This window comes from Semicossyphus pulcher, unplaced genomic scaffold, assembly GCF_022749685.1.
Source record: "Semicossyphus pulcher isolate SPU_LCO1_2020_fin unplaced genomic scaffold, fSemPul1.0.p SCAF_11, whole genome shotgun sequence".
NCBI lineage: Eukaryota > Metazoa > Chordata > Actinopteri > Labriformes > Labridae > Semicossyphus > Semicossyphus pulcher.
In genome coordinates, this window is record NW_027211615.1 from 2,504,563 (window position 1) to 2,523,805 (window position 19,243).

At 41.9% G+C, this 19,243-nt stretch overlaps 1 protein-coding gene and 1 long non-coding RNA gene across 2 annotated transcripts; both read right to left on the reverse strand.

Annotated features, from left to right (window-relative positions):
* Positions 1 to 491: 491 nt before the first annotated feature.
* On the reverse strand, positions 492 to 5,796 carry LOC138584999 (uncharacterized). Its single transcript, XM_069657212.1, has 2 exons — positions 2,725 to 5,796; positions 492 to 2,362 (listed from the first exon to the last, which is right to left on the reverse strand). Exon 1 carries the CDS (start codon positions 5,762 to 5,764, stop codon positions 2,732 to 2,734), a length of 3,033 nt encoding a protein of 1,010 aa, XP_069513313.1. The 5' UTR covers positions 5,765 to 5,796; the 3' UTR covers positions 492 to 2,362; positions 2,725 to 2,731.
* Positions 5,797 to 10,230: 4,434 nt separating this feature from the next.
* LOC138585382 (uncharacterized) lies at positions 10,231 to 18,752 on the reverse strand. The gene is made up of 3 exons (XR_011305595.1): positions 18,707 to 18,752; positions 11,114 to 11,158; positions 10,231 to 10,776 (listed from the first exon to the last, which is right to left on the reverse strand). It is a non-coding gene; the product is annotated as an uncharacterized lncRNA (long non-coding RNA).
* Between the last annotated feature and the right edge of the window lie 491 nt (positions 18,753 to 19,243).

Here is a 19,243-nt window from a genome sequence, read left to right on the forward strand (position 1 = left end):
TGCTCCTCACTGTCCCAACACAACAATCATAAAAGTGTTTTTATTACAGGAAGTAAAATGATCAGATATGTTTTAGAACAATCAATCAATCAGTCAATCAAATTTTATTTGTATAGCGCCAAATCATAACCAGGGTTATCTCGAGACACTTTACAGAAAGAGCAGGTCTAGACCGACTCTTTGTTAAGTTATTCAAAGAGAGGCCCAACATCAATCCACCATGAGTAGCACTTAGCAATTCGGCACATTGGCAAGGAAAAACTTCCTTTTAACAGGCAGAAACCTCGAGCAGAACCAGACTCATGTTGAACAGCCATCTGCCTCGACTGGATGGGCCGAACATGGGATAGAAGGAGATGCAGGATAGAGACAGGCAAAGAGAGCAACAACAACATATGTTCTTGTTACCACAACAACATATGTCCTTGTTACATGAACAACAACAGACACATACTTATGGTTACAATGCCAATAATAGTGGTAGACTAGGGTGAAGATTGGCTAAATAAATAAATAAATAAATAAATTAGCGAGAGAAGCAGAGTAATGATAAAGGCTGAGGTAATCGTAATTGTAACAGTTGAAGTCAACAGGTCTACTATTAGCATTAGCAGCAACAATAATGATACTATGGGGAAGGCTGATGTTAGTAGTTGTTGCAGTCGAGCAGGTCCACAGCAGCAGGTGGTCTGCAGCAACGATCCTCAGGAACAATGATTTAAATAGGTCCATAAGTTTATTATTTTATTCTGTTGTTTGTCCAATTCCCCAAAAAACTTAACTTTAGCATCAAATAATGATTATAAATGAGGTGAATTAATTCTCATTCTCCAATATATGAATATACAATCATTAACAACTGTTAGACTTATTTCTTCACAAAACATTTCAGTTATGCAACTATTTCATCTGAATAAAAAGAACTGATTATAGGGTCATAAAATACATGTTATTTGTAAACTGCAAAATTTCAACATTCAAAACAAGCACATGAAATCATTCGTAACAATCCGATTGATGAAAGTGTTAAAGCAGAAAAGAAAAAAGCAGAAGGTTAAAAACAAAAGAATCCTCATGAATGTGAATGTCTACCTCATGTGCAATAGAACATCCAGGATTTTTCAGGTTTATTAACAATGTGTTTAATGATCTTACTCATAGTTAGGATTCAGAAATCTCTACTGAAGCATTTAGAAGAGAGTCTAAACTATAACACAGCACAAGCCTGACAGGGTTAGGGTTACAGGGTGACACATGAAGCTAGGGCTGCCTCAGTGAACCTGGACTTACAGTACATGGTGGAAAGTACTATCATTATTATCTTTATCACTATATTAGTTACAGCAGTAGATTTTTAAACATACAATGTGTGTGATTCCCATTTAAAGTAATGTTTTTATCCAAACCAAAGACCATAGTCATTTCCCCCATGTTGTCAGGTGAATGACACTTGACAGAGTCACCGTTTCATGTCCATCATGAGTGTAAAGGGCCCCGAAGTACAAACATATGTTCAGTGGCGGCTGGTGAAAAATATTCTATGTGGGGCTGTGCTGGGCCATACTCAGTTTTTAACAACCATCCCACTACGATTTGACACAAACTACAGGATACCAGTGCTTTGTGAAAAAGTGTTATTATTAATTCCAAACAAAACAGACCTCTGGTGTAGGTTTGACCCTTTTCACTCGCTTGATGGTTGATTTTAATATCTGGCTGATCCGGTGCAGTTTCTTGAATCCGTAATTTTTCACTTAAACTTCTCCTCTCAAACAGATTTTGAAGAAGAGAGCGTACAGAGTTGTTTGCGGTGTCAGCGTCCATCATTGTCATTTCCATCACTCATAGACTGATCAGACCGAGACTAACCGAATTTACCCGAAGGGCGATTTCAGAATCGTCCTTCGGGGATTATTTTCTACGACGCTGATTGGCTAAATTCACGTTGATATGCGCGTATCTTGCCCCAGCACCAGTCCCTCGTCTCTGACTAAAGCAGAGACGAGTAGCCTAACGCTTGTTTCCCACATTTCCAATGAACATTTATTAATGTATATATTTTTTTGTATATATACATATATATTACATATTTAAATAAGTAATTTTGTTAATATTAGTTTTTAAAAATAAAATAAATAGAAATAAAAACACACTCTCCACTAGGGAGGGCGGCGCCCTAGCGCCCTCTATTGGCCAGCCGCCACTGCATATGTTCCTTTCTTTACTTATGAGAGAGGTTGTTTGGATTCTTTCTCTAACGAGTCATGATGCATGTCTAGATAGATCTCATAATGATTGTCAAAGCGGTGGAAGATCATCATCGTTGTCCTTATTCACCAGCCACATTCTTCTGTGCCTTGCTCTGCAAAGAAACACAAGAAAACCGTCAGTGCTCACCACAGTGCAAAGTATACAGCGTACAAGAGTCCCTTCATGTTGACTTTTTCAGTTGATTTAAAAATAAATATTGTTAGGACTCTCCCACACTCCCCAGACTCGGGAGGAAGTGGCTGCACACAACGTCTCTGTGGCATTAAGAACCTGCAGAGATTTGTGCCTTCATAAGAGCTCAGCTGAATGTTCCCTCATCAATTCTGCTGCTATTCTAATCCCATGAACGCCCATGCAGGCACACTGAGCTGCATTTCTGATACAAAAGTTGCAAAGTAAAAATGTCTGTTGTGTGTGGGCTTAATTTCAATATGATATTCATTGTGATGTTACCTGCTCATTACAGGAGGCTGGAGACCTGGTTCCTGTGTGGGTCATTCTGATTGTTGTAGCCCTTGTTATTGATCCATGCAGTGATGGTGCTCAGATGGTTGTTTGTCGTGACTCCTTTGCCTTTCATCAGGTTGAACCAGTTCTGGACCATGTTTCTACTGTGCTGCTGAAAGCTCATTTCAAAAGTGGAAAGCCTGGTTTTACTCATCGCGCTGCTCTGAAAGACGTTGAAGTTCTGATTGTTTTTCAGTCTGAATCTCACCATTGATCCAAGAATCGTCAGTTTGAAGGTGCCCACAACATCGTCTGTGCTAATGGCTTTAGCTAAGTGCTTTCTGAAGGCACCGGTTTTTGTACTGGGAAAGTCACGGTGTACTTCTTTAGGCACATATACTGTTGGAAGTTCAAGGCCGTGATTTTTGTGCACGTTCTGAACTAGGCTGGAATTCAGAGGAGATGAGGTTGTTGCCACTTCAAGCATAGCTTCTGCTAATTTGCTATTTTGGTTCAACTTTCTAGCTTCAATTATACTACTCACTGGTGGCTGGTGGTCTGCGTTGATAAATTGACCAGTTCCTGGATTTTGAATTGCATATTTTTTCCAGTTTTTGTAAAATTCTATTTTCCCAACCTCCTTCTTAAGTCGAGTTTTGGTTTCTTTTATTTTTTTTTTGGGTGGACCAGCCCCCTCTTCCATGTACCATTCCCCTCCTCTGATGGCTTGGGTCCACTCTTTACGCTTGATAAAGGGCTCCCACTGGCCTGGGTGTCTGAGGAGAGCGTCAGCCTCCACACGTCGGAGTCTGTCTGCTTCCAAAGTGATCTCTGCTTCACTGTCATCTGGTTTCAGGCCTCGGGCCAAAGCATGAAACAGGCAGCTCTTGCCTTTGCCATCTATGCTGACTGGCTGGTTATTGATGAGCACATCGTAATGGCCATCTGGGTACTGGTCACTCTTTGGTCTGTAGACCAGTGTCACATTTTGACTGGCAGGGTTGGTGCTTGGGCTGAGCTCCTGCATTTTGGTCAGTCTGCCCCGGCTGTCCTCAGTGAGGATCACAACCTTAGTGCCTGTGGTTTCTGACAGGACTCTGATGTCCAGAATGGTGCCTGCAGTCATGGGGTCCCTGATCTTCCTGGCATGAGACTGTGACAGTTCAATTGCTACTGCTGCATGATGATGTTTAGAAGTCGGGTCTCCTGGCATGTATGTGATGTATCTGTTGTTCTGTCCAGCTCTGAGTAATTCCTCTGTTCTGTCACTCTTGAGGCCTCTTCTTACATGACTGGAAATGATGCTGTGTACTTTGCTTTGAGCCATAGAAACCAAGTGACTGGGGAACTTCTGGTGGAACACTTCTACCAAAGCAGCAGCCATTAAACCGCTGATGATGTCAGCTAATTCCTGCTTGAATTCTTTCAGCATCTCAGTGTCTGAAGGAGATGGATCCTTTACCTTCCCCTCCTCTGGAAATCCCTTTTCTTTTTTAAATATACTCAGCTGTTCCTTAAGGTTTGAGAAAAACTTGCTGGAGAGGCTGAGCACTGCAACAGTGGAGTCCACTACAAGTGTCGTCATGTGGGAAGCTTGGATGGTTGTCAGAATTATTCGTGTTTTTTTTCCTGTCACCTCTGCTTTGACTCTGTCGATCACTGTACGGAAGGACGAGTTCAGCTTGTTCTGCAAGCTGAGGTCTGCATAGAAAGGCTGCATTGCAGTTTTGCTCAACTCTTCGAATATGTTGAGCAGTTTCCTCCTTTTCTCTTTGTCCTTCAGGAGATCCTGAAGTTGCCATTCATCACCAACATGTGAGAGGATAATGAAGTCCAGTAATGAAGCCAGGTCTTTTTTTTCTACGTTTGATTTCACATCATTTACAATTCCCATTTTCACATCATTTTTGATTTTGTTTAATATTTCTTTGAGTATTTCCTCTTCTGCCTTCCCTAACCCATAGGTAATGATTTCCTCTGTCATCTTTTTAGCTACGAGTTTTACTGAATTCTTCATATTTGTTCTTGTCACAAGACTCAAGCTGTCTTTAGCCTGCCTGGACAGAAACTTTGGCATAGATTTAAGCTCTCTCCCAAGTCCTTTCAACAACATTTTGGAAGCTTTGAAGCCCTTCGCAATCAGCTTTCCAATTCCAAACCCAATGAGAGATAGACCAATAGAAATGGCTTTTTCTATTGCCCACGATTTCCAGCTGAAGTCTCCTGTCACCATGGACTCAATGGAACTAATGCAGTCTGATATTCCTTCAGTGATGAGTCCTATGCCAACTTGAGCTAATGAACCAAACGTAAATGCTGTCAGTAAAGCACCTCCAATGATCTGTGCAACTCCAAGGAAGAACACTACCAGAGCTCCCCATGGGAAACGTGGTTCCTGTTCAACAGAGAATACGTATTCCAGCCCTCGTTTGAAGAGGTTGAAGGCTTCCACTTGTAAGTCTTCATCAGCACTCGAGACCAGGGAGAAAATTGATGATTTTTTGGCAATTGCATCCCACTCTTCTCTTTTTATTTCCCCCAGCTTTTTGATAGCCTCAGTAATGTTATCGTCGAAGCAAGCTAACATCTTATGCTTGCTTAATAACTGCTCTTCAAGGCTGGTTGGGTTACTGTCGTCTGGAGAGGACATTTTTACCATCTGCAGACAGACTAAGGGTTCTTCAATAAGATATCTCAGAGACTCCTGTGCCTTCTTTAGGTCATCGCTGGCCTTAGTGAGGTAATCGCCATTCTTCTGCATTAAAGTGCAGTATGCATGACTGTAAAAAGCTATGGCTGCCCAACTTTCATCTTGTGCCATGGCTTTTTCAAACAGCCTGCTGCTATGGTCCCATTGTTTTTCACTCAGGGCCATATTTCCAAACTTGATGTAGTGATAAATGCTTGCACATGGGGAAGTGTGACTTTGACACTGACTTTTTGCAGATGACAAATCAGCTTTCAAACTTGTTAGCAAATCATTTGTTTTCAACTGGTCGATTTCCTCTGATTTAGTTTGCAACCATATCCCCCAGAACTCATTCATGATGGCAACAACAGCCCTTTTCTCACCTCCATCTGTGTTCTCATGAATTTCTTGAAGAGTTTCGCAGTACTCAGAAAACAGTTCCTCCCGCAGTCTCAACTCATCAACATCTTTCATCATGTGATTGGTCTTTTCTGCTGCAAGTCGATCTCTTGTATTCTTAGCTTCTGCCAGAGACGGTGCTGTCCTGAAAGACTGCTGCAGGTGTGCAGTGGACATGATTATCTGAGCGGATCCAGGTTTACCTTTGCGTGCGGTTCGACCAAAAGCCTGGAGTTCCACTCTTGTGTTCTCAGAGAGGAAGGAGAGTACCACAAACAACCCCCCATTGTTGTTCACTGTTTTGGACACTTTTATGTTTGTGCCACGCCCAGCAAGGTTTGTGGCAACAATGACATCTCCAGGGAGCAGTTCCTTATCTATTTTGCTCAAACTGTCTCTATCACTGCGGCAGTAGAGAATGATGTTTCCTGTAATGCTGCTTCTCAGCTCTTCATAGATTTCTTTGGCTTCGTTGATAGTTTCACAGATCACTAGGGCTGCTCTTCCTTCTCTGTATGAATTTGGGGAAATCTGATTCATAACCACACGTTTTATTTCAGATTTCCACTCTTCAGCTGAGGTGGTCAGGGTTCCTTTGACCTCAAATAACTTCTTTCTGTTGAATGTCGGCATTTTGCAGGCAGAGAGATTTGGATATAGTTCCTGCAAAAACAGAATGTCTGCTTTGGTCCCAAGTGTCCCAGTTGTTCCGTATATTTTCCCACCGTACATTTCAAAGAAGGAGATGTTAGAAACGTAGTTTGTCACGACTGAAATAGTGCTCAGTTTGATTTTGTGTTTTATCTCCACAAACTGCTGCAGACCATCACCCCATTTCTTATTCAGTTCTACAATACCAGTAGATCTGAAATCCACTGGACACACATTGTCGTTTTGAATAACATATTCCCGCCCTTCTCTCAGCTGCATTGCCAAAAAGGCATTCTGAACCCACACACACACTTTCCTCTCAATCAGATTACTCAAGAATCCAGGAATGCTGATTTTGTCTTTATTGTTTGTACATGGAGTGTACTGAACCTTCTGTGAGATTATTTCTGCGATAGGCTTGATGAGATCTTCTTCTGAATCATAGAGAGTGCAACACAAGCCTTCATCCAATACAAGAAATGTAACCTCTGGAATGTCCTTGTTGTTGTACGGGCTGCGCTTTGTAAGACAGAGCAATCCCTTCTTGTCTAAAGTGTAAACAGTAAAACCATAGGGCACATACTGCTCAATTTCTCGGAAAAAGTCCACCACAGCATCCTGACTCACAGTTTTCAGTTTCTCAAGAAGTTGGTCCTTACTTTCCTCTGTAAGTCCTTTCTCCACAGTGTTAGTTTCTTCAGCGATCCGTAAAATGCCCATTGGATCTTTAATTTCACTTTCTGCTGTGTCTATTGAGTCAAAGATGGCCTTGAAGAATGAAGAAGGAGGACTCCGTACAAAAGATTGGTGTCCTGCAGACAGGAAGCCGTACTGGCTGACGTGGCCCCAGATCATGGCCAGAATAATGTTGAGGTGCTCCATGGAGACCATAGGGCTGGACAGGTATGTCAGCTGCACTCCCTGATCCAGCAGAAGTGAGTCCACTTCATCGATTATGATGCACTGATATCTGCGATCAGGCCTCACGTCCTTCATCTCAAATACCTGGCGAAGGTGATCTGCAGCGAAAGCTTCGATGGTTCCATAGACCACATCTTTCTGGTAGCATTCTTTTCTGTCTTTGTCTTCCGTTTTATTGGTGTTTGTGTCCGCTGTCATGCCAAAGTACTTGTAGAAGTTGTTCCATTCTTCTGCATCTCTTTGACATAACACAGAAGAGCTGGACACCACATCTACTTTTTCACCCTGCAGCACACGCAGCACTGCAAACATTGCTATCACACAAGACTTCCCTTCTCCAGTGCCCATCTCCAAGAGCCTCCCAGTGTCAGACAAAGCCAGGAGGCACCAGCTGATCATCTGAGTGTCTCTGGGCCACCACCCTTCTCCATCTTTGTATGGTGAGGCACTTATGTGGTGTACAGCACTGCATAAGACTGCCAGGATCTCCTGAAGGTCTTCTGTTTCTCTGCTGTGACTCAGAGTCCTAGCTTGCTGTACATCTGTGTGGTTTTTAATTTCACCGGTATTAATCAGGTTTCTGACATGAGTTACTACATGGTATGATTTACTCAGTGTTTGTTCATCAATGTCTTTCATCAGTCGTATTTCATCAATTAGAGTGTCGATGCTTTTTACTTTCTCGTCCCGCAGGCTCTTTTCTAAATACTGGATCAGATCCTCTGTCCCAAATGTGTCCAAGAGCTTCAGGAGAGAGTTGTTGTTGTCATCAGTCCACTTTGAAGATACCAGATATGTTGTCATTAAATGTAGAATCTTCATGATGTTTATACAGCCTTCATCGTGGTGGTGGTCAGTTAATGCTCCAAGTGCTCCAAGATTTGAAACTATTTGGAGGAGTTCTTTTACAGCTGTTGAAGCTTTGAATTGCTCCACACAGGTAAATAACATTTCCAAACACCATTTTCCTACAGGAGATGACCTGTTTTTCTCACTTACTGTATCTTTAGTAACCACCTTTAGGAGGTTCTCAAGAAAGGTCAGAATGAAGACCTCAGTGGAGGGCAGTTCTTTTCCAGGAATCTTCTCTGAGACATTGATGATTTTATTGTCTGATACTGTATCTTTGTTACGGTTGGCATGAAGCACCTGGAAAAGAGCCTTAATAAACATGTATCTCAGCTCCTTATTTTCACTTTGGAATTTACCCATGAGGCTTTGCAGGACCTTTGCAGCAAACACCAGGGAATCATTGTCCTTGAGCCTTGAAAGTTCCAGATTTGTGGAAAAACTGACACTCTGTCCTTCAAAGATGAATTCACGACTCTTCTGATGGTTCCCTGTTTCCATCTCCTCCATGCTGCGTTGAATGTAATCAGAGACAAAGTCATCGATCGTTCCATACACTATGTCAGCTTCATAGAAGTCCCTGCACAGTGCTTCAGTTTTCTTTATGTTAGTGTTGACAGACAGACCCAGGTACTTGTAGAAGTCAGACCACTCCTTAGTCCTCTCCTCTGGGTCAACATCAGAGCTCAGCACAATGTCCACTTTGTTTCCCATGAGCACTTGTGTGGATGCAAACATGGCAGTGACACATGTTTCTGCATCCATACCAACCGGTTGTAGTGCTGCACTCTTCTTAGTCAGCACCAACACACACCAGTGCAGCATCATCCTAACGGTGGGCCACCAGCCTTTGGTGTCAAAAACTACTTTGCAGAGCTGAGACAAAGACTTTTGTACTTCCTCTGCATCAGAGATGACCAATTTAAAGGAATCTTTAATTAATGGTGCCTCTTTTGGTGCATTTTCTGAATAGTGCAGGACACCAGTGGTAATGTTTTTAATCAATTCAGTAACTGAATCATCCAAATTCCAGAACACTTTTAGTTCTGTTACAGCTGCACTTAGACTGCTCTCATCTATCCCTCTGAGGGTCTTCTGGAAGTCCTCAGGGAATCTCTTGGGGTCAGCAGAGTCCAGAGCCTGGAGCGTCCAGACTGAGGGAGCGTCCAGACTCATCCTTCCACTCTGGAGATAAGTTATACACTTGGACCAATGTTAGGACTTCACTGATTGAATCATCCTCTGCATATTTCTGACATAGCGCTGTGAGCAGAGTCACTGCCTCTGTTGGGGTCCATTGGTTTGTTTGCACAAGTCTGAGAAGGATCTTGGTGGGTTCTAAGTGTGATTCTTTGACATGGAGGTTTGTGAGCGTGGATAAGAGAAGCTTCAAGCTCTGGACTTCCATCTTTAAAATGAACACAGAGGCTCTCCACACTACAGTGTGCAGTGATGATATGAGGGTGCTCAGAAATTCTATGAGGAAGGCGTGTTCAGTGGAAAGATCCTCTTCAGCCCATCTTTTGGCTATAAGGAATGCAACAGCATCATTGTTGCTGTACTCAGTGAACAAGTGCATCAGAGTCAGGTACAGGGCTTGGCTAAGCAGGAGACACTCAAATACATCACATGCTGATTGGCTGATGGAGCCCACCAGAGAATGCACATGTTTGGAGACGCTTTGTAGAGACACTCCCTCAGACAGCTCCAGAGACAGCGCACACAGCTCTGTGATGAACACCTGAGTGTGCTGCAAAGTGCTGAGGGAGGGGAGGGCACTGATCCAATCATCAAACAGGAGTCTGTCCAGTGCTGACAGGATGCTCCCCAGATCATCAGCTGTCAGCTGACTGAGACTCAGATCATGAACTGGAAAACTGCATTTCAGAGAGAGGATTTCTAGAAGCTCATCACTGCTTGATTCTTTGTTCACCTCAAACTCATCCAGATGACTTTTCAGAACGTCTCGCTTGGACTCGAATTCTTCTGAGATGATGCTGCTCAGCTGTTTCTTCTGCTGCTCTTTGGCTCGTTGGAATGATTCCTGTAGTCTTTGATTCAGTTCTTCTCCTCTCCTCTTTTCTTCAGCCTCTCTTCTCCTCTCCTCTCTTTGTCTCTCCTCTTCTCTTTGCCTTTCTTCTTCTCTCCTCCTCTCCTCCTCTCTTTGCCTTTCTTCTTCTCTCCTCCTCTCCTCTTCTCTTTGCCTTTCTTCTTCTCTCCTCCTCTCCTCTTCTCTTTGCCTTTCTTCTTCTCTCCTCCTCTCCTCCTCTCTTCTCATACGCTCTTGATCTCTGATTGGCTGATTAAAGCAATATGCACACTCGTACATATTATGCCGGCCGACGCCTCTGTAGTATTCACCTCCATTGAACACGTATACATCCTGTCCATGAACAGTACTCCGGTAGTAATCGTTGAAGCTTGTACATGGTGGCAGGACACTGTTACACTTGTAACATCTCAGGCTGTCGCCCATGTTACTTTCTGATGGTGCATTCCCCATTTTTTAAGATTTATTCAGCAGTTAGGTGCGTGCAACCTGTGATCTCCTGAAATAGAAAAGAAAGCAAACTGAAAGGAATGCTGCTTTAACACATGAAGTCTCCTTACAGATCTTTTACTGTATTGGTGGAAAAGATCATTACAAGCTAGAGTAGCTCCAAAAATATGAATTATGAATCAAGTGAAGTTATATTAAGGTTATTTCCAAGAGGTGTATGAAACCAAAGCCTGTATTTCAGTGTTTGTAAGACTTGCTCAATCTATGACTGAATTGTCAACATATTGTTATGATTTTCTCTCTCCAAAATACAGGGCATAGCTGAATTTATTTGCTAAATCGCATGTTCTTTCCCTTTTCAATCTGCTTATCAAAGAAAAACCTACTTGTGAATTCTCTTCACACAGCAATGCTGTCCAGACATCTGGAGTCTGAAAGAATAAACACAGCAAACATTTTAAATTAACAGTGTTACATGGAATTCATGGACTGTATTGAGGACTGTATCCTCTGTACCAGGACTGCTGATTTACCTACAGAGCTAAACCAGTAGCCGGAACAGCTGTTTTCAAGGTTACTTTGCATTCATTCAACTCCTGATGGAAAATTGAGGAAGTTGCTGGTCTTTTTTTATTGTTATAGTTTGAATGTTTGTTTTGTTATTTAGAGAAATAAGATATTATGAATAAGAAAAACATTCACATTAAAAGCACAATAAAAATACAATTAAATTATAGAGACCAAATCCAACAAAAAATGTGGACAACTATATACTGTAATACATACATATAACAATCACTATGACAATCGCTGTGACAATCACTATAACCATCACCATGACAATAACTGTAACATCACTATAACATCACTATAGCAATCACTGTGAAAATCACTATAACCATGACTGTAAAATCACTATAGCAATCACTGTGACAATCACTATAACATCACTATAACAAACACTATAACAATCAATATAACCATCACTATAACATCACTATGACAATCACAATAACCATCACTATAACATCACTATAACAATCACTATAACCATGTCTATAACATCACTATGACCATCACTACAACAAACACTACAACAAAACTATAACCATCACTATAACATAACAATAACATCACTATAACCATCAGTATAACAATCACTATAACATCACTATAATAATCACTATAACATCACTATAACCATCAGTATAATAATCACTATAACGTCACTATAACAATCACTATAACATCACTCCGTCCTCATCCACAGTCCTTGCATCCAATCCCAAGCGAACGTCACCTGAAACTGGCCTTGCTCAACATCCGATCACTTAACAATAAAAATCTCATCCTAAATGAATTCATCACTGACAATAAACTGGATTTTCTCTGCATCACTGAAACCTGGCACAAACCCCTGGACTATCTCTCATTAAACCAGACCACACCCACAGGATTTACTTACATCGACAAACCTCATCCTGAGGGGCGGGGAGGTGGTGTTGCCGCCATATACAGGAAGGACATTAAAATATCCACCATTTCCACCCCTGCAGCCCACTCTTTTGAACATCTTGCCTACAAACTCTCTGGTCCCCCCCAAGCCACACCCCTCCTTCCCCTCTGACCTTTCTGATTTTCTGACTCAGCTCTGTGCCATTTCACCCTCCATTCTCCTCCTTGGAGATTTAAATATCCACATTGACAACACTGACTGTAAACCTGCCATAGAATATCTGGAACTGCTCCAGTGCTTCAACTTCACACAACACATCAACTTCCCCACTCACAGCCGCGGTCACATCCTGGATCTGGTCTGCTCAACTGGTCTCACATTACAACAACTCTCCAGCTTCAACCTCCATATCTCCGATCACTTGGCTATCACTATGGACATTGACATTCCCATCCCCCTCCCAAAAGACAAGTGCAAAATATCATTCAGAAATCTCAAATCCATCACCCCCCCAGTCCTTTCAGCCTCTCTCACTACTCAAATATCTGCCTCCCCTCCCCCATTTTCTGATAATACCACTGATCTTGGTAACTACTACAGCAACAGCCTCTCCTCCTGTCTTGATCAGCTGGCTCCTATTAAAACCAAAACCGTCTCCTTCACACATTCAGCTCCATGGTACACTTCTGAACTCCATCACATGAAATCACATGAGCGACAGCTGGAAAGACTCTTCAAGAAAACTGGTTTAACAGTTCACCTCCAGGCCTACTCCGACTTCCTGCAACAGTATAAGAATGCTCTCAACACAGCCCGGTCCATCTACTACTCCCACCTCATACACTCTGGCTCCAAAAACCCCAAGACTCTCTTCTCCACAATAAACAAACTTCTCAAACCCACCGACAACACCTCCGCACCCTTCACAGTAGATAAGTGCAACTCATTCCCGTCATTCTTCCAAAGCAAGATCAACAACATCAACAGCAACCTGTCCACCTCCCCTGCTCCTTCGACGCCCCCACCTACCTACCCCCCTCCACCCTCTCAGCCTCTGTCTCAGTTCTCTCCGTTGTCCCCACTGGAGCTCCCTAACCTCACGACAGGGATGAGAAGCTCCACCTGCATTCTTGATCCCATCCCATCCACTCTCATTAAGGCCTGTCTCCCATCCATCCTTCCACCTATCACTGCAATAATTAATACATCTCTCTGCTCCGGATTGGTACCTCAACCCCTCAAACTTGCTGCTGTTACCCCCATCCTAAAGAAACCTGGACTCAACCCTGATATCATGAACAATTTCCGACCCATCTCCAATCTCCCCTTTCTGTCAAAAATCCTGGAACGTGTTGTCGCAGCTCAACTTAAAACCCATCTCACGTCTAACACCCTGTTTGAACCATTTCAATCTAGATTCCGCTCACAACATAGTACAGAAACAGCCCTCCTCAAAGTCACCAATGACTCCTCCTCTCCTCTGACTCTGGCCTCCTCAACATTCTCATCATGCTCGACCTCACTGCAGCTTTTGACACTATCAACCACTCCATTCTCCTCTCCCGCCTGGAATCTTACCTCAACATCACCGGCACTGCCCTCTCCTGGCTAAGGTCATATCTCACCAACAGACAACAGTTCATCAGCATCAATAACTGCACCTTCTCCATTGCTCCTCTGTCACAAGGTGTCCCCCAGGACTCGGTGCTTGGTCCTCTCTTATTCATCCTTTAAATCCCCCCCTTGGTAACATCATACGCAAACATGGTCTCTATTTTCACTGCTATGCCGACGATGTCCAGATTGACATCTCCACCAAATCCATCACCACAGCAACTCGCTCCACTCTGACCAACTGCCTCACCAAAATAAAAACATGGATACAAGCAAACTTCCTCCAACTCAACTCTGATAAATCTGACATAATTGTCATTTGCCCCAAATCCCTCACTCTCTTTCCCTGCTGCTCAAACTCTGACCCATGCCTTCATCACATCCAGAATTGACTATTGCAACAGCATCCTTTGTGGTTCATCCTCCAAAGTCCTAAATAAGCTCCAATACATTCAGAACTCTGCTGCCCGCCTCCTCTCCCACTCCCTCTCCTGTGAACACATCACCCTTGTCTTCCAGAAACTTCACTGGCTCCCTGTTCCTCAACGCATCCAGTTCAAAGTCCTCCTTCTCACCCACAAAGCCCTCCATAACCAGGCCCCTTCATATCTTACAGACCTGCTCCACCGCCACGTTCCCTCCCGCAGCCTCCACTCCTCTGATGCAAACCTCCTCTCCCCGCCACACAGAACCAAGCACCAAACCTGGGGTGACGAAGCTTTCTCCATAGCTGCCCCTCCCTCTGGAACTCTCTACCCCAACACATTCTTTCTCATAGTTTCTCTTATTTTGTTTCTCCTGCTGTTCTTATTTTGTTTCTTTAGTTGTTTTAAATTATGTAAAGTGACTTTGAGTACCATGAAAAGCGCTATACAAATAAAATATATTATTATTATTATAATCACTATAAAATCACAATAACCATGTCTATAACATCACTATAACCATCAGCATAATAATCACTATAATAATCACTATAACATCACTATAACCATGTCTATAACATCACTATAACCATCAGTATAATAATCACTATAACAATCACTATAACCATGTGTATAACATCACTATAAGAAATACAACATCACTATAACCATGACTATAACATCACTATAAAAATCACTATAACAATCACTATAACCACGTCTAGAACATCACTGTAACATCACTATAAGTATCACTATAACCATGTCTATAACATCACTATAACAATCACTACATTACTTTAACAATAACTATAACATCACTACAAGATCACTAACACTATAACCATGCTTATAACATGACTATAACCATGTCCTTAACATTCACTATAACACTGTCTGCAAAATCACTATAACAAACACTCTCTAATAGCCCGACCTCTACAATACCAACTACTTACATTTTTTGCAGTGCTTTAGGTTAATGCCATTGCACTTCTTCTTCACACAATGCAAGCGCCAGGCTCTTGGACATTTAGACAAAATAGAGCTGAAGTCAAGACATGAAACAGCCACCTCACTCATGGTTACAAGTATAAACCAGCACAAAAATGACAATTACCAACATATGCAGAACATATGTTCTAAACAGACACATTAAAAACACTAACAAAATATTTTTTTGCATTTTGGAACATAAATACCAAACTTAAACAACTTAAACTACTCAGTCAGCACTAGGCGGCAGGCATCATGGGAAATGAGGACGTCCCCATTGCTGCCAGAGTGCGCGTCAAGGCTGAGCAGATCAGCACACACAGCGAAGGGAAGCATTATCTTTCCCATACAGAGCGAAACATTGTGAACAACAAACTCATGTTAAAATCACAGTTATCGGCCAAAGAAAGCTTGCCTTCAGAGCCCCGCTGTTTCTAACGAGATCCTGTTTGTACAGTCTGGCTCTCAGTTAGTTTTAAGTTCGATAATAATGAAGGCACAGGAGCTTTAAGCTTTATTGTCTGCTAGTTTCACAGCGGTTACACTCTAAACAACAAGCTTACACGTCTACACCTCCGTACAACCCCGCAGGAAGATACAGGGTTTTGTTTTCATAAGCCATCGTCGCGCTGCTGCCAGGTGTGTGCGTCTGTCTACTCCGCCCTCAGCACACCTGCAGCTCCTTACAGCAGCGAGTCACAGGCGCGCGGACTGTTCTCATTCACAGAACGGCAAATTAATACGTGTTGAGGTCCCTTTCACGCCTCATAAAGATGTTAAAGTTACGATGTTTCGGTGTTACAGACAGACAGAGAGAGCAGAGAGACAGCCATGTCACCGTGATGCTACGTGTTGATTGAGTACCGACCTGCGGACAGTTGGCTGAGCTCCAGACCTCTGCCCCGTGATAGACAGTCCATAGATCGTCCAAAATGTCCCAAACAGAGCAGAATAATAAGAATAGAAACAGACGAAGGGCAGATCCTCTGCAGATACAGACACCAGCTCACACTTCTCCTGGATTATGATGTTGATTAATAGGGAATATTTAATATGGAAAATATTGCTTACAAGCCTTTTATTAATATTATTAACAGTATCAGTCTGTCAGATGAGCTGGTCTGTGTTTAGTGACTTTTATCTTCAGCAGCACTGTGTGAAGGTGGGAAAAACAAGAACATCATTTTTGTTCCTCCTTTTGTGTGTTTTTGTGTTATACTCTATTTAATTTGATATTTTATTATAGTGCTATTTAAGCTGCTACAGAAACACTTTAATTTGAATGTCATGCAAATGTGACAACAACTTTTCAGATTTGGAATTTTAATATTTTAATTTCATATACATTTTGAACATATGTGAACATATCGGCCGATATATCCATATCGGAAATTTTTTTTACTCCCTAATATTGGAATCGGCATCGGCCCCAAAAATCCAATATCGGTCGGGCTCTAGTTTTGAATACTCTTATCAAAATGGGAACGGACAAATATGCTTCCTTTATGCAAATGTATGTTTATTATTATTGCAACATTCCAAAAGAATGACAAATACTGTCCAGAATATTCCACAGAATAACCTCAAAGGTAATGCAGGCTCAAAATATATCCTGAAAGCATAACATGGCAATATTTTCTCTCGCAATTCAGTTCTCACAGCACGTGAGCCGCGTGTGCACGAGAGACTTTATTAATGACGTAGCGATCAAAACGATCGATCGTTACCGAATGACATCTGCACTTTTATAAGCTTTATAAACAGCGACAATCAATGCATTTACAATTGGGACATACGGAGATACACAGTAGGAATGTTTACATTGCGTTACAGAACTGCATATGATTGTGTGCGGACAGAGAGCGTCCTGATGTCCTGTGACTCCTGTCACTGTTTCAGTGCTCTTCCTCAACAAGGAGAGCGGGCGAACGACCGGCAAAAAGTATGTAGCGGAAACACTGCCGGTGGTAAACTCAGTTCACATCGACAGTAAAAAAAACAAACTTCTGTCTTGTCCAGAGAACCATCTAGCAGGGCTTTGAGGCTGAATTCTGCTCGCTGTCCACAACATCACAGCTGCATCGCTTCCTGATTTCTCAAACGGCGGGGAGGGCGGAGAGTCATAATAATAGAACACGCGTGCGTTAATCGCGCGTTAAAATAATTAGTTGCATTCAGGGGAATGTGCGTTCACGCGTTATTAATATCACACCAAGCAGATTATATTTTGTCAAGCAAATGCAATCATTTTAAAAAGTAATATAATGAGCAAACAATCTTTTAAGCATATATAAGTAACCTCAACCTGTCAGATGACTTAAAGCATCAGTAAAATACTTCTGGAGATTCCCTCCATAATTTTGTTTTTGGTTTTTTGGTCTCTTCAATTTGTTTTGTAATCAACTATTGATAAAGATTCAATAATCGAATTTTAGAAGCCATCCCATCCTAAAGACGGCCTGTCAAAAGGACGTATGAAACAGAACACTATAGTTGCGCAACTTCTCCTGTTCATTCAACAGGGTCATTTCAGGGTAAACAGACAAGAGCACCAAAGGGCAAGATAAGAGACATTAAAACAGCGAGGATTTACACATAGATGAAGCGAGCTTTTTAGCCTTTCCATTCAGTTCTTCCAGGCATTTCATCGACTTATAGTTGGCAAAGTACATTGAAAAAGAGGGGTTACAATTTTTCTACTTATAAGTGTGAATAGGATATTTCCCCAAAATAATTATAAAATTCACAAGATCAGAAATGTTTGTATCAAAGCTATCCATAAATTATATCATATCATTGCAGGTAAACCAGGGGTATTATCAAGTTTAAGGACAACCAGCTATGAACATTAGACCAAAACAGTTAAGTTAGTGAACAGTAAAAAAATAGATGTTCAATGGTTTCACTTTCTGAGGAACAGAAGACACAAGGCTCCACATCAAATGTAAATGTTTGATGTAAAAAACAATTTACAGGAAAGATCGCACACACGATTTTAAAATGTGTTTCCTTGACTTTCAGAGCAACAGGACATAAACGATCAAAAGAAAAGAGTGTTTCCTCAAAGTGACCTCTGTGTTTACCCTTTATTATGCCGGAGTTGAAGTCCCCCATGTTTATCTGTTTGAAGAATAGACGAATAGTTTTATAGTTGCATTTTCTATCCAGCAAATATACCTCACCAACTTTTAAGGAGGCAAGAAAAGTGTAGGCAGAGAATGTGATCTATTATTTTGAATCATTCGAAGTACAGGAACTGGGGTCGCTTCTCAGATCGTACCCTTTTCGTATTGAAGGATCGTAGTGAAGGAGCAGCTCCGTCACTGACTGCATCAACCTTTTCCCTCTCCATCAGTGTCTCAAATCTGTCTGTAAAACTCTCCATTATCCTTCTTCCCCTCTCTGTTTCTGTAGCACGACCAAGGGTGCACACTTGAAAGTTCTTTTTTAACCTTGGCACACATTAACACAGCGTGATGTTTCCTTACCTCAAGGTGCGCTGCATATTGACGCCGCCATCTCAGTGTTTGGTGAGAGAAACAGAGCGATCCATTTCCGTATAGCCTTTTAAATATCCCGAAATGCTGCGTGGTCATGATGACGTGAGGTCGTAATATCATATCGTCTTTTATCGATATGGTAAAAGACTATGATAGTAATAACGCCCAGTGCTGCCTTTGACTTTAGAAGTCAGTCTGGAGTTTGTTACAGAGGAAGGGAACTGCTTGTAACTGCTTATTGAATTGCTGCTATTTTTCGTTTGTTTTGCAACAACCAAGTGAGTTTATGTGGCAACTCTTGCATTGTTTTCTTAGTATTTAGTGTCTTGTTTTGTACTACATGTACATATAATATCCAGGACAACGACGTGCTATAAACTCACAGTGTTTATTAACACCAGGGACGTACAGGTAACTGCATAAATCGTAACACACACACTGCGTCTGTGTACTTCAACCAAAACAACTGCATGCACTCTGGACCAATCACAGTCAATGTTTACTTCAGGGTCCCATAGGAATATT